Source organism: Alligator sinensis, unplaced genomic scaffold (genome assembly GCF_000455745.1).
Source record: "Alligator sinensis unplaced genomic scaffold, ASM45574v1 scaffold123_1, whole genome shotgun sequence".
NCBI classification, from domain to species: Eukaryota; Metazoa; Chordata; order Crocodylia; family Alligatoridae; genus Alligator; species Alligator sinensis.
The window spans coordinates 233,297-247,933 of record NW_005841985.1 but is presented as its reverse complement, the minus strand read 5'-3'; the positions used below and the strand labels follow the sequence as shown (position 1 = coordinate 247,933).

Here is a 14,637-nt window from a genome sequence, read left to right as displayed (position 1 = left end):
TGGGGCTTTATGTGGATCTCAGAACAGCTGCTTCTGATTTTAGCTGCTACTTTATTACAATAGCTGTTTCTTTACCATCTCTGATCCATCAGACTAACATGGTAGAAGTTCTTGTACCAATGGTACCCGCAGAAACTGATATACCTAACACTGTATCCAGCATAGCCTTAACTCTCCAGACTGAATCAACCCACCACTGGGTCAACACAGTACAACCTTCAGTACAAGTCCAGAGCAAGGTTTGCCCACATTCATCTGGAGCCCTAGCAAAATACCTTAGCCACAGCAGTATCATACCCCAGCACCACCTCTTTGAAGTGTATAAAATGTATGGTAAATCATGCAGAGGAGGCATATTTTAAGATACATTTACAGTGTAGTCCTACTAATGACTGCAGTGTAGGGTTGAGATATATGAACTATGGTATCTAATTTGGATACCAGAAAGCAATCTAGTCACAGCAGAATAAACCTCAGCATGTTATAAATCAGTCTGCTTTTTGGGTAGCAATATAGTTACTAATTTACAGGCAGACAAAGTTATGCCATATCCAGACTGCTGTTAGTACATGAGCTAGCTAGTTTAAAGCTAACTTATACATCCCTACATTACTTCGTGGTTACTCCATTATAGACGTGCCAAGAAACGAAACAGAACTGAGGAAATAGTTTTCTACATTGCTTCTTTCATTTTGAAATCTTAACAGAACAACTCTGAATTTCTGACTTGTAGCCATCCCAAGGGAGAGGAAGACAATGATAGTAAGAAAACAAAGATACAAGGTTATTTCCCAAAGGCCACAATTGTGTGTTGAGTAACTTGCTAGCCAAGTTTAATTTAAAGGAAAATGTGTCATGCTTACAGTAAATTGTTTATATGGGCAGAGAGACAATAAAACATCACAATACACATTTATTTGAGCCCAATTTCTAAGGCAGATCTTTTCTGGTAAAACATTAAGCCCTGATCCTGTAACTGACAGAATAGAAACTTACTACTTTGACCACAAAGAGCCATCGGCTTCAGCAGAGACCTATGGGGGAGCAGCAGTCAACTGTTAAAATCTTAATCCATGTAGTTTTGGGCTGCAATGTCTTCCAAGGCATTGAGTCAAATTCAATTACTTCTAACTATTCTCCTTCATTTTGCTCAAACATTCAGAAGAAGCTAGGATTGTCCTAACAAGTGGCAACATGAAAAACCTGTGGCTCAAACCCTATTTTACCTGTATGGTATCCAAGTGGTACTTACTTAAGTACCAAAGTACGGTCCTATTTCACCCTGTTCAATTCATTAATGTACCAGATACATAATGCACCTTCATTTTAGTCTGAAGGCTCACGCTATGGACACACATTTGTAATGTTACAAGAAGTGGATGTCCAGATAGTCATGGCATTTGTAGCACCACAAAAATGGTGGATCCACCACAGAAACAAACAGAAACATTCAGAAAGACTTGGGACTGTTCAGTCTGGAGAAGAGAAGACTCAGAGGGGACTTAGTGGCAGTCTATAAGTACGTCAAGGGCATAAATCAGGGCCTAGGGGAGCATCTTTTCAGCAAGGCCCCCCAGGGGACAACAAGAAATAATGGGCACAAGCTGATTGAAGATTGCTTCAGGCTACATATAAGGAAAAACTTCTTTTCAAGTTGAGTGCCAAGGGTTTGGTATAGGCTCCCCCCACAGGTGATACAGTAACCCACCCTGGCGAACTTCAAAAAGTGTCTTGATGCCCACCTTGCTGGGGTCACCTGATCCCAGCAGTCTTTCCTGTCCAAGTACAGGGAGACTGGACCCGATGATCTATAAGGTCCCTTTCAGCCCCTAACAACTATGAAACTATCTTCCAAAGGAGATCTCAGTAGTCCTACATGTAATATATGGACAGTTATATAGATTTCATAGATGTTTGGGTTGAAAGGGAACTCAGTAGATCATCTGACCCCCTACCCTGGGCAGGAAAGAGCACTGGGGTCAGATTACCCCAGCTAGGTGCTTGTCTAGTCTCCTCTTATATCTACCACTACACAGGGTCTCTCAGATCCCCAGCATTCCACAATCCTCTGCTATCCCTTCCCTGCTCCAAAGGGAGAGGGGGAAAGCAGCTAGCACTCTGATAACATGACCAGAGGTGGCGAGCCATCTTGAAATGCTGCTGGGACCCTGCTGCTCTTGCTGCAGCTGGAAGCACTGGCAACAGCTGGTGGTGCTGGCAGTGGGAACAGCTGCCTCCATCACCAACACCAGAGATGTATGTCTCTTGCCAGTGCTCCCAGGATGCTGGCTGCACCAGGAAGAACTGCCACTGCCACAAACACTGACAGGACATCAGCAAGAGCTAGCGCACTCAGACTGGCTGCAGCAGCAGGGAGGCTGCCTTCAGCTACTGCTGCCACCACTTTATTACTGCAGCTGCCAAACTCACAGGATCCCATGGGGGTGGGGGAAAGAAAGAAGCTAGAAAGCATGCTAGCTGGACAATGCACCCCTGAAGTCACTTTGTAGCACTCCAGCCAGGGGGTTGTGCATGTGTGCACACCCCATGGTGCTTTATTCTTGTAGTGATACAAATAAATGTTTGCACATAGCCTCAGTCACAAAAAGCAGTGAGAAGGAGGAGAAGGGCCCATCTGCCTTTGGTGTTAGTGATTGTTCAAGGACTTGAGCAGGATGGAACAGCATCGCACTTCAGTACCTTGGAAAGGCAACAGGATTTTGATCTGCATCTCTTACCCCCCAAAAACACGATCAGTGCAGCATGATTTAACCTCCAACATCACTTACTAAATTTTGAAGTTTTGAAAGTTACGGTGTTTCCATTTTTTCCACCAGCACTGTTGGCTGCATTCACATAAGCAGTATATTGCGTGTTTGCTTCCAGGGAGCTCAGTTTGTACTGCAGAACATTACAGTTCACAGTTTTATCTTTTCAGGGAAAGACAGACATGAAAAAAAAATAAATTAAATATAAATAAGTAAATAAATAAACACACAAAAATACTAATTAAACAGAAATAAGTGTTAAATATTATTATTTTATGTTTACATAGGGCCATTTATATTGAAAAAATCCAAAAGTTTTACAGACTTGTTGAAATACAAAATAACCAAAGATGTCATTTGGGGCAGAACAAAGAAATTGTTGAATATAGCACAATGCCATATAACAATTTAGGACACAAAGTGAATCATTTTATGGTCAACTGAAAAGTACAAGAAAGTTTAGATAGCCAAAATGTAAAAAGTATGGATGATACTTTCTTCATAATAAAAGAGCAATGAGATCTTTATCATCACAAGTTGTAGGTCCTAGCTTTTATGGTCAAACTAAAAAGACAGCATAAAAGACAGACACATCAGTTCAGAACAATCCAAGATAGACTGAAAAGAAAAATTACCACCTACATACATGCCATCATTACATGTACCATGTAGGTGTTTTCTGGGCAACATACATGCAAGTGCTGACACACACCAAAAAAGGCATTTAGTATTTAAATCATCCCACTTTACTCAACATTGTTGCGGCCACAGCTGGAGTATTGTGTCCAGTTTTGGGTGCCACATTTCAACAAGGACGTGCTATAAGCTCGAGAGGGTCCAGAGAAGGGCCACCCGTATGATCAGAGATTTGCATGGCAAACCTTATGAGGAGAGGCTGAGGGATCTTGGACTCTTCAGCCTAAAGAAAGAAGGCTGAGAGGGGACCCGATTGTGGCTTACTGCTATATCAGGAGCTCGGTGGACAACTGTTCACCAGGGCGCCGTGAGGAAAAACTAGAAACAATGGCCACAAACTCCTGGAAGATAGTTTCAGGCTGAACATTAGGAAAAACTTATTCACAACTAAGGTCTCCAGACTGTGGAATGAGCTCCCCTCAGAGGTGGTGCAATCACCTACCCTAGAGGTTTTCAAGAGAAGACTGGGCAGTCACCTGGCTGGGGCCACCTGACCCCAGATGTCTTTCCTGCTCATGCAGGGGGCTGGACCCGATGATCCTTCGGGGTCCCTTCCAGCCCTATGATTCTATCGGGTTTTTTCTACGTAACTGTTTTTGTGTGCACTCTGCCACTGGACCTGCCATTCCCACATATCCTGAATGAAACAGGCATCTGCTTCCCAGGTTAGCTTCCACTGACTGTGGGATAGGATCAGGTGCATGAACCAGTTCTTGTAGTATGGATGATGCACAGTAGGCTCCCCCTACCCCTTTTTAATTCAGTATAATATGGTCATCTCTCCATACTCAAAGTCAAATGAGATAATAATAATGGGACAACTGTTTGGAGAAACAGTTTTTTTGCAGTTTACTCTAGTTTCTTTCATGAACTATCTATAGAGTGTTACATTGATGTAGCTGTGATAGTCCAGGAACTGCCGCGAGAGACGAGCTTTAAAATCTTGATCAATTTTATCCCAACTATACATTTGGTCCAATAAAAGTTATCAACCCCAAATGATCCTTGCTAGCTATAGTCAGAGCACGTAAGATAAATTGCTACAGTTTATTTACTTGTAATAGTGATCACAGTGTAAATAATCGCAATACCCTCAGGAAGCTGGGATTATACTGGCAACTACCACTGTGCCAGTAAACTTCAGAAGGGGGATTTCTTTTAATAATGAAGCACTCATATTGAAACTGCAGTCTTATGTTTTACACAGAAGGGACTTGGTGCCATTTGCTCTTGTACTTACAATACATTCTTGAAAGCTTGAAGATAAGCGTGTGTCTCATTTAGGAGCACAACTTTTTCCCATGGTAAATGCTGCAAAAGACTGACCCAGTTGCTTACTTCTATATCTGACTGATGCCAACAGACATTTATAATTCTAGTAATAGCATTTCCTATTTAGCTGGTATAGCGTAACTATAAGACTCAAGCAATAAGCTCACAACAATTCCGTATTAATATCACATTAATTACTGAAGATTTGGCTGGCCAGAATTTTTAAGTTCCTCAGCAACAGATTTGTTGATTTAAAAAAACATTTCATCATTAAGATCAGATTCTTCACTGGAGAAAATCCTATTTTGATTTCTATAAAGAGTACCTTTAATGGAGTATCAATAATATTGAAAGAGCACCTGTAATAAATCTATAACTGTATCTAGAATAAGTAAATGATCATACTAGGCTACTTCATTGCCCTATTTGAGAAACCCCCTTTTTCATAGTAAAAAAGATCTAACTTGCAAAACTTCCAGGACATTATTCCAGAATCTGAATATCTGGAGTAGTCAACCTTTCAGAAACAGATCTAATCCCTCAGAAGATGCACTGTTCTCAAGAATCTATAGGGATTCTATGCATCTGCAATACACTCCAGCTACTCTTTAACCCTTATTTTTGTCTTACAGGTTCCTCTAATGACCCTGACGTTGCATCCAGGATGAATGATAGGGGAAAGAAATATTTATACATCAAAGAAAAGCAGCAAATAATTGTAAAATAATAATGACTAAATTAACAATCCTAAACTGTTGACTCTTTACAATTATCTAAGTACATATGCTGCCAAACGTGCTTTCCCTAACACAAGGGTGGTCAACTTGCCCAGGTGCAACAAGTGCCATGGCCAGCCTCTGTGTGTGGCATTTGGCAGATTGGTGAGAGGACAGGCAGCACCGTGGCAGATAGGGCAGGGAGCAGAAAACAGAACAGCAAATCAGGCATGGGAAGGCGATTTGGAGTGGCACTTGATGACAGGGCAGGACTAATTTGTGGTATACATGCCAAAAAGCTGCCCCCACTGCTGTAGCTCATGAGCTGTCATACAATCTGAAAAAAATGCTTCAGTCATCACATCCCTACTTTTCACCACTATCACTATGAATCAGATAAGATGAATAAGATTTTTGTGGATCTGGAACATTATCATTGTTCCTTATTGTTACTACTATGTCAGCCATTCAGGTCAGTTTAGTCAGGAACAAACACAACTGTGGTAAATGGAACCACCGAAGCCAAAGGAATTAAGCGTCCCCCCCCACACACAGAAAGAGATGAGAAAATTCTTGGAAAAAATAAAATAACTTTATCCACATTTTAATGCATATATTTTAGATATGGTTATTATATAAACAACTGATTAGTTTCAGTGAAGTTAATATGGAGCCAATAAAAGTTGGACTCATTGACTGAGTTGGTCACTTAGTAGTAGACAGGGTTCTTTGGCTAAATCTGATATCTTTTATTAGATCAACTCAAATCATTGGAAAAATTCTTCTTTGCAAGAATTTCGGGTATAGACAACCTTTGTCAGGCTGAGGAAGCATCTGCAGTTGGTGTGTGCTCTTCTTGGATGCAATGAATAGTAGAGAAGCCAGATGCTTCCTCACCCAGATGAAGCATATTTATACCCGAAAGCTTGCTAAGAAGAATTTTTCCAACTATTTGAGTTGGTCTAATAAAAGATATCGGATTTATCCAAAGAACCTTGTTTGCCTACGTCCTTAGACCAACATGGGTACAACCTATACCCCTGTCAATTAGTAGTAGGCATCTGTCTGTCTCACAAGACAAAAGAGTTACGCCAAATGAGACATCAGCTTGGTGAATATAATCCTTGCTTGGGCAGTGTATATGGAGACACTTTGCTGCCCACACACCAGTGTCTCCCTCTCAGCCTTGCTGGTCTACTTCAATAGAAAGGTAGGTGCCAGTATGTTTGGAACTAGCTTGGCGACAAGCTGCTGGAGCGCAGCTCATCCATTTGTCCAACTATCAGGGCTCCACTCCTAGGTACCCTCATGGTGATCTTCTGTAGAAAGTCATTGACACTCTTGAGGTTGCCAGGCTATTTTAACCACTACCCAGCACTCAGAGATAACAGTCACAGAGAATTGTTGGGCACTTACAGTCCTATGTTCCTATGCACACACAGGTCCTATGTGATTAACTGGAATACTCCATTGTCAGGTTTAACTTTAAAAAGGTATCACCTGCCATCAACATCTAGGTGTTGTAGCAACAGATATGAGCAATGAGCATCAGTAAAGAAAATATGATGATCATCCCATTCATTTTTAGAGATCAGACTACCTATGTAAATGCCCAAGTGCCTTCCAGCAACATGATTTGTAACTGCCACCCATTGTTTGTTCTCTTATATTCTTGTTAATGGGGGGAAGTGTGTGCAGCAGGACTGTTGTTTCAGTTGTGTTTTGTTAGCCATATATGTGGCTATGCATATTGCTAACAGAAGAAAAGCTGAAAAAACTTTGCCTTGCACTTGGCGTGACAGCTGGTAAGATCTGTGAATGTCTTCAGTAGACCAGGTTGAGAAACCTAGCACAGATACCTGAGCCAACTTAGCACAGTAAGCTGCTTATCCACAGCAACTCACAGAGCTCCACATGAGCAATACAGAAACTTTACCCTTACTGTACAGAGTTCCATTGTGTTGGAGGTGTGAAACAGTCAACCCTGGCTTTCAAACAAGTGGTCTTTGAGCTATCTCTGGACAACGTTCCACCCAACTGAGCTCTTAAATGCAAATAAACATGAAGAGACTGATAGGGAGTAGCAAAGCAAGATCAGTGATTCTGAATCACCAATTCATCTTACAAAGACTTTAAATTTTGTCTTGCAGAATTTGCTACCAGTTTAAGTAGAATCAGAAGTCATGTGCTGATCTGTTCATCATGTGATAAATGTCATAAATCAGTGAGCTGGTACCACAAAGTGGAGAAGCTTTATCTTCAATTTAACAAAAACATACTTACTTAATTCTTTTCCACCTTCAGATTTATAAAATATTGTATAGTTTCTAATAAAGCCATTTTTGTGTATTTTATCAATCTCATTCCATTTTATTATAGCCTCATTTTTGCCTGGATTGTCTGCTTTAGTTTCAGGACCAACAGTGGGAGCTGCAAAAAATATAAACATGTATATTTAAAATATATATAATACTGAAAATGACACAGCTTTACTAATCTGTAATGTGACATGCACACCAGTGATATAAGAAAGAGCTATTATTTATTTATCCAAGTTTATCAAATATCTGGTACCAACCCTCAGCTCCTCTCATCTTTCCAGAGATACTATCTTTACCCTCTTTTGTACACTTACATAATTCTTAGCACTACAGTGTTGGAGTGATTTGTAATTATTAAAGGATTTTATCCTCCCAACATTCTTGAGAGGTAAGGAAATAGGATACCCACGGAAAACTGAAGTTCAAAGCAGGATAGTGTGATCTGCCGAAGTCTGTGGTTTTCCATGGTTAGCCATGTCCCAGTTCAACCTATTTGACCACACTTCCTACTCATATTATATAACATCACCCCTACTGCATGGCACAAGCAAAAGTTCTGTATGCTTAAGTCCTTTGAACACGGATCTAGTCCTTTCCCTTATTCTGTCAATCATAACTATTGTCTGAGCATTGTGTAAGTTAACGAACAAAAAGCATTCAAACTAAGTCCTGACTACATACCTTCATACAACCTCAAATATACAGGAATGTACACTGTTCATTAATATATAAAAATAGAAAAAGGGAAAAAAGCAAACCCACAAACTTTTCTAATGACCCATTTTATTCTGTGTGTAGAAATTTACCTTTTACTCTTTTGAGTGCAAGGGTAACACAAAAAGTTCAGTCAGTTATATCTTTTAAAGTGTGTAATCTAAGTGTGATGCAATATTTAAGAACTGACTTGTCTCTACTATAATAAAATAAATTATAATAAATTATTTGTGTCAGTGTTCATCTAAACATCTCAAAGCACTTTACAAACATCATGTAACCTTACAACATTGCTGCAGGTTAGTGAACACTGTAGATTAAAGAACCTACATTAAATAACATACTGAGAAATGTACAGCAAGTCAAGGGTTGAATTGGGAATATCAGGAGTCTCACACCTAGTTCTAATACCATTCACAATTAAGCAGTGCAGCTCCTAAACACAGAGCTCAACTGCTACTGCAATCTACAGAACAGAGCAGAACAGAAGGTAGTATTGGTAGTTTCATATACATACGTTTTTCTTGAAAATAAGCTTGTACAGAATATGGAGCTCCTATTTTATTCTCAAAGAGAGGATACACTGAGATATTGTAGCATATGAATGATTCAAAGGCTCCTGTAAGGGGAAAATGTATTAGATACATAATTATTTGCTTCACTGATATGATTTATGTAAAGAAAATGGAAAAAGTAACATTTTCCTGGTATTGAATAAACAAATCCTGCTCCTTCCTGGTATTTTCCCCATGGTCTTTATGACAGCATGTATATTTACTCTTATGCATGCCCATTGCTATACTTCAATACAAGGAGGAAACCCATTGCAGGCCCACAGAAAGAATGGATTTGGCAGTCTTTCTACAAATTCAGAACCATTTCCAAAAGAAATACATGGAATAAACAGCAGTTTTTGTACTTCATTTTTACTTAGGCTTTATCTGCTAAATGAACCTTACTATCACTAGCATCTAACATGACTAGATTAGTATATTTATTTTAGAAATCTCTAGTATCAAATGACCCAATAGTTCTTTTGTAGCATTCTTTCCAACATTTTGCATGCATGATGATTGCACATGATAAAGACTTATTCCTTGTCAAAGACAGATTTTCTGTAATGTGTAAAAGCATTTAAAAGTAACAATAAAGCTCCTTCAAATCTGACCACCAGCTATGCAGAATGTAGCCGAGCATCTTCTGAGCCCTGTAACTGAAGTCTCTGCGATAACATTTTAATTAATTTATTTCTAGGTTTAATTCAAAGATTCACTTAATGATCTTTCAAATCCTGAACATTCTGGTAATTAATTTGAAAGAAGAACTCACTTGCTATTGCCTATTTCAACCAACTAAAATTGGAAGGGAGGAACTAGTTACTGGAACACTCTGGACTAAATCATGTAATGTAGCCACACTGCCAACCTAATTCAGATCTGTAGTTGGTTCCGTCTGGCCAAAGCTTGTGGCTTGTCATCCCATAAAATGGAGCCAGCATAGAAACTTCTATGTCCCTTTCTCTTAGTCTTGGAAAACAGAAGAAGTGGATATTGTCCAGGCCTCTACACAGTATCAATACTCTGCTTCTTTTGAAGTCCTTGTACTTATAATTACCGGACATAAATTAGAGCCATCCTCGTATTGCTCTATAATGGTGCCAGAAGACCATATTGTATAGCATATTGGGGTATTGCCAAAAAGAGCTTTGGACTCCCAGCCTGACTTGTGTCCATGTAGTTCAGCTGTATTCAAGAATCAGTTGAATATTCAACTGGTCCTGTTCTTGCATTTTAATTAATGTTCCTGAAATTGAACTTTATGTATGCATTTCGGGGTTTTTTAAATCTCTTAGTCACACTGCTTCTCTGCAACATGTTCATCAGAGTATCACACAGTTGTGGTCTCTCATGGCTTAGAACTTGTGGGGGGCTGATTTACTTAAATGGTTTTTTATACTATATGGTCTTTATAATCACATAAGAAAAAGTAACAGAATTTAGAAAAGATCCCACTGACACATGAGCACATTTCAAAATTTCAAAGTATATATATCTATAAAAAAAGAAATGGTTAAAAACTTTAGAAATAATAACTTAATTCAATTTTTATTTTTTATTTATATACATACATACACACAAACACACACACACACACACACACACATCAGATCAATATTCTTCTCACTGTACTTCCCATATTTCTCAAGTAGAAACAAAAACATAGCAAGAATGTGTATGGTCCCTTTGCATACACTTTATTAAAGTACAGTTTCTAAAAGTGGATTCAGTTCTCAGTTACAGCATATAAAATAATTAATGCTGGAGAAGATTTAAACTGTTGTAGATAAAGTAGACAAATTTCTATCATCTAAATCAATGGTTCTTCATCTTTTAGACTCAAGACACCCCTTGTTAGACTCAAAGCACCCCTCAGAAAATTGCAGCTCTAGCTTTCACTTGTTTTTTTGACTACCAAAAAACAACAGCAATTTTTCTGTTCCAAGTAACTCAAAAAGACCAGACGTTAGAACTGGAGTGGGCAAAATATGGCCCATAGGCCGCATCTGGACTACCAAGCACTTTCATCTGGCCCGCAGTGCCCCCACAACAAATTGCACCTCACCCAGCCCTTCCGCCCACAAGGGTGGGAATGAGGCACCTGTGTACACACAGCCCCAAATATGCCCTATTGCACCTCACTTGTACCCTTGTGGGCGGAAGGGCGCAGCCTGGCCAGTAGGCAGCTTCTGGGCAGGGCTGCTGCTGCAGCCCCCACGGATGTGCTTGGCTTTCCCGGTCTCCTCCTGGCTCTGGGCAGCAGGTAGGGAAGCAGCAGGGGCAGGGCTGCAGCTGGGCAGGAGCACGGAGCATGGGGCTGGCAGCAGCGTGGTGCTTGGGTGGGGGGGTGTGGGAAACGCCCCCCAGCTACACACCCCTTTGGCGCACAGACCTGGTAGGTGGTGGCAGCAGCAGCAGCAGGCAGTGGGGGCTCAGGGCGCAGGCACCCGGCAGGGCACAGTTCCACCCAGTGCTGCACATCACAGTGAGGGGCGCAGCCTCTGTCAGACGGTCTGTATAAACAGTGCTCCCTGCCACAAATACGTAGGCCAGGCACAGGAGGGAAGCCCCAGGTGCTGGAGCCGGCTGCCTTCCATGCTGGGGCTGTGCAGCAGAGGAAAGAAGCCCCAAGCACCTTCTCCTGGGGGGTGGGGAAGGCAGCTGGCAACAGTGCCTGGGGCTTTCCTTCGGTGCCCTGAGAGTGTGGGGGCTGCGTGAGTGGTGGGGAGCACTCATGATATAGACAGCCCAGTGGAGGCTGTGCCCCTCACTGTGATGTGCAGTGCTGGCCAAAGCTGTGCCCTGCCAGGCACCTGCACCCTGAGCGCCCTGCCTGCTGCTGCTGCACCATGGAGGGAGTGCAGGGGTCCCCACAGACCCACACTCCCCTCACACTCACCCTGCCTCCACAACCCCCCACATGTCCACAACCTCCAACATACCCTATGCCCTCCCTCACAAACCCTCCACACACATCCACACCCTACCATATACACCCCCCACAATATACAAGACTAAGAATTTATTTTGAGTTATTATGCAATCGCCTCTATATACAGTATGCAAACACAAATTATGACAAAAATATTTTTGATCATAAAATTAAAATATGTTATAGTAGGTGTTTAGTTTTTAGTGTATGATTTTTTTTTTCTAATTCTAAGATTGCACCCCCTCCCCTCCCAGACTATTTCTGAGGAGCAAGAGGAGGGACTTTTGGTGACAAAGGTTAGGGGTAAGACTTCCCATCCCAAGATGGCAACAAGGGGGCAGGGCAACAGTCAAGGGGCCAGGCTACCCATGTGGCCCTCACAGCTCACCAAAACTTATTAAGCAGCCCTCCACCCGAAATAATTGCCTGCCCCTGAGTTAGAAACATGTTTGACCGTATGGATTCCTATTTGAAATCTCTAGGCTTATTTTGTGACTCGTGTAGGAGTGTCACAGAGAGAAACAGAAGGGGGGGACCCCAAAATACCAGGGGGGAACCTTCACAGGAGACAGAAAGAGAAAGAAAAGATGAAAGGAGATACTTACTTGCAGTGAGACCAGGGGTGAAGCCAGAACTGAGGGAGGAACCCACGCGGCTTGTCAGCCATGCCTTTATACAGTTGCAGCTGGCTGGTGACGTCAGCTGCAATTGCTGGCCAGCGGAAATAAAATGGGGCCGCCAGCAGGAAGGAGAGGGGCAGCAGATTGTCGCCGGCAGGAGGTGCCTTCCTGAAGCTCCTGTGGGAGCAAAAGGAGCCAAGAGCTGCATTCCCCAGCAGGGAAGAACACGCTGGCACACGCTGCCAACCAGAGGCTGCCGGCAGCGGCAAAAGGAACCTGGAGCCGAAGGCAGCTCCTCAACACTGGAAACCCGGACAAAAGGGCAGAGGGACCCAGGAAGACCCCGATGCCAGAGGCCTCAGCAGAGGAGCTGAAGAGACCAGTGCAGGTCACGGCACCAGACTAGGTGGGACCGTTGAGTGCACCGGGGGAGCTGAAGAGGCATACCAGGTGGGGAACGAGGGGACAGGCATCTGTCGGAGGACCACGGCAGGGCCGACAAAACCGAAGGCTGGGCAATGGGAGCTAAGGATCAGGGTAGAATCCACAGGATACCCCGGCCACATATAGGGCCGAACACAGACCCTTAAGGGCGAGAGGAAGTTGTTAGTAACTCAGCCAAGGGGGTTGACGGAGGGGACAGCTGGGTTCCCCAAAGGATATCAGTAGGTTTTTTTTGTTGTATCTTTACGTTTCCCACTTTCGGAGGGGTTGAGGGTTAGAGCTTGGGGAACCTGTTTGGTACATAAGCCACAGGGTGGTTGTTACCCTTTAGGAAAAGGCGGCGGCCTTGTGGCTCGGGTAGGATACTGCCGACTGTTTCTGCTTTAGGCAGGGTGGCTCATCCCTCCCGCGAAAGTAAGTTGGGAGCAGTGGTCGGGAGGCTGGCCAAGAGAACAACAGTGACCCGCCAAGGCTAGGTGTAAGGGCGAGGTAGAAGGGAGGTGGAGCCTCGCAGAAGACCACCAGACAGACGTCCCACCATCAAGAGACCCCGAATGGTTCGACCCTCCACTGAAGTAAGATTCAAAGTCATGGCAGGCAGGACTGGGGAGGACCACACCGGAGGTGAACACCTACTCAGCGGACCACCAGGGACGGTAAGACAAACGTCACCGAGCATCCGGAATAGAGCTGCACGTGACCGGATGTTCAAGGCCAGGTGGGCACAGAGTTCACATACCTAACAGTGTTATTATTGTGTCACACCTGCAGAACTCTTAAAAGGATCTCACAACATTCCAGCGTGTTATGGTACCCTGGTTGAGAATCACCAGTCAAAATAACTTCAGATAATGTGCATGTCATATTCCACATTGCCAATAACATTCAAAATTTCCCCTTCCTACACTGTTGTTTTCTTAATGCAGTTTTATGATTCGTAACAACTTCATGTACTTATAGCCAAACAATAACTACTGGTGTAGCTGCTTGACAAAAAATGTGCAATGAAGGCATTTTTATACATGCACGCATCACAGCAGTAGGCGTTCTGAAAAGTGCCCAGAGCTGCGACGCGTACAGTTGTATAAGTAGCAAAATGTGCATCAGCACTGAGAAAATGGCAGCAGTGCACTTTTGAACTAAAACACCTCGGAGGTGCTTTAGTTCAAAAGCGCATTGCCACCATTTTCTGTGCACTGACATGCATTTCACCACTTACAGAACTGCTCATGGTGCAGTGCAGTTCACCTCAGCTCATGTGCGGAGCAGACTCAATTAATCCAGTCTGCTCCAATGCTGTGGGTGTCCAGTGCACTGCTGGAAAAAAAGTATATGTATAAATGCTGTGAGGGTTTTCAAGAAAAAAAGATCAGCACATGAACGGCCCGTGCCCATGGTGGCTGGCGGGCATAGCGGCGGCGGGAGCACAGCGGTGGGAGTGGCAGGAGCGTGGCAGCGGTAAACAGGGGAGCTCCCTCAGATGCCACCAGTGCTGTCGGCAGGGAGGGGGGGGAGCCATCCAAGGGTTGGTGACCACCTGCAGCCGCCGCTAGCAGTGTCGGCACTGGGCAGCAGGAAACACGGACCCCCCGCAGGG

At 43.0% G+C, this 14,637-nt stretch overlaps 1 protein-coding gene across 4 annotated transcripts in view; it reads right to left on the bottom strand.

Annotated features, from left to right (window-relative positions):
- IL31RA (interleukin 31 receptor A) overlaps positions 1-14,637 on the bottom strand; it is a 76,111-nt gene that overhangs the window by 14,496 nt on the left and 46,978 nt on the right. For all 4 annotated transcript variants that reach the window (XM_025201168.1, XM_025201169.1, XM_025201170.1 and 1 more), the window contains 3 exons: positions 9,005-9,106; positions 7,736-7,882; positions 2,790-2,930 (listed from right to left, as the gene is read on the bottom strand). In XM_025201168.1, coding sequence (XP_025056953.1) covers positions 2,790-2,930; positions 7,736-7,882; positions 9,005-9,106 — 390 coding nt within the window. The remainder of the gene's footprint in view (positions 1-2,789; positions 2,931-7,735; positions 7,883-9,004; positions 9,107-14,637) is intronic.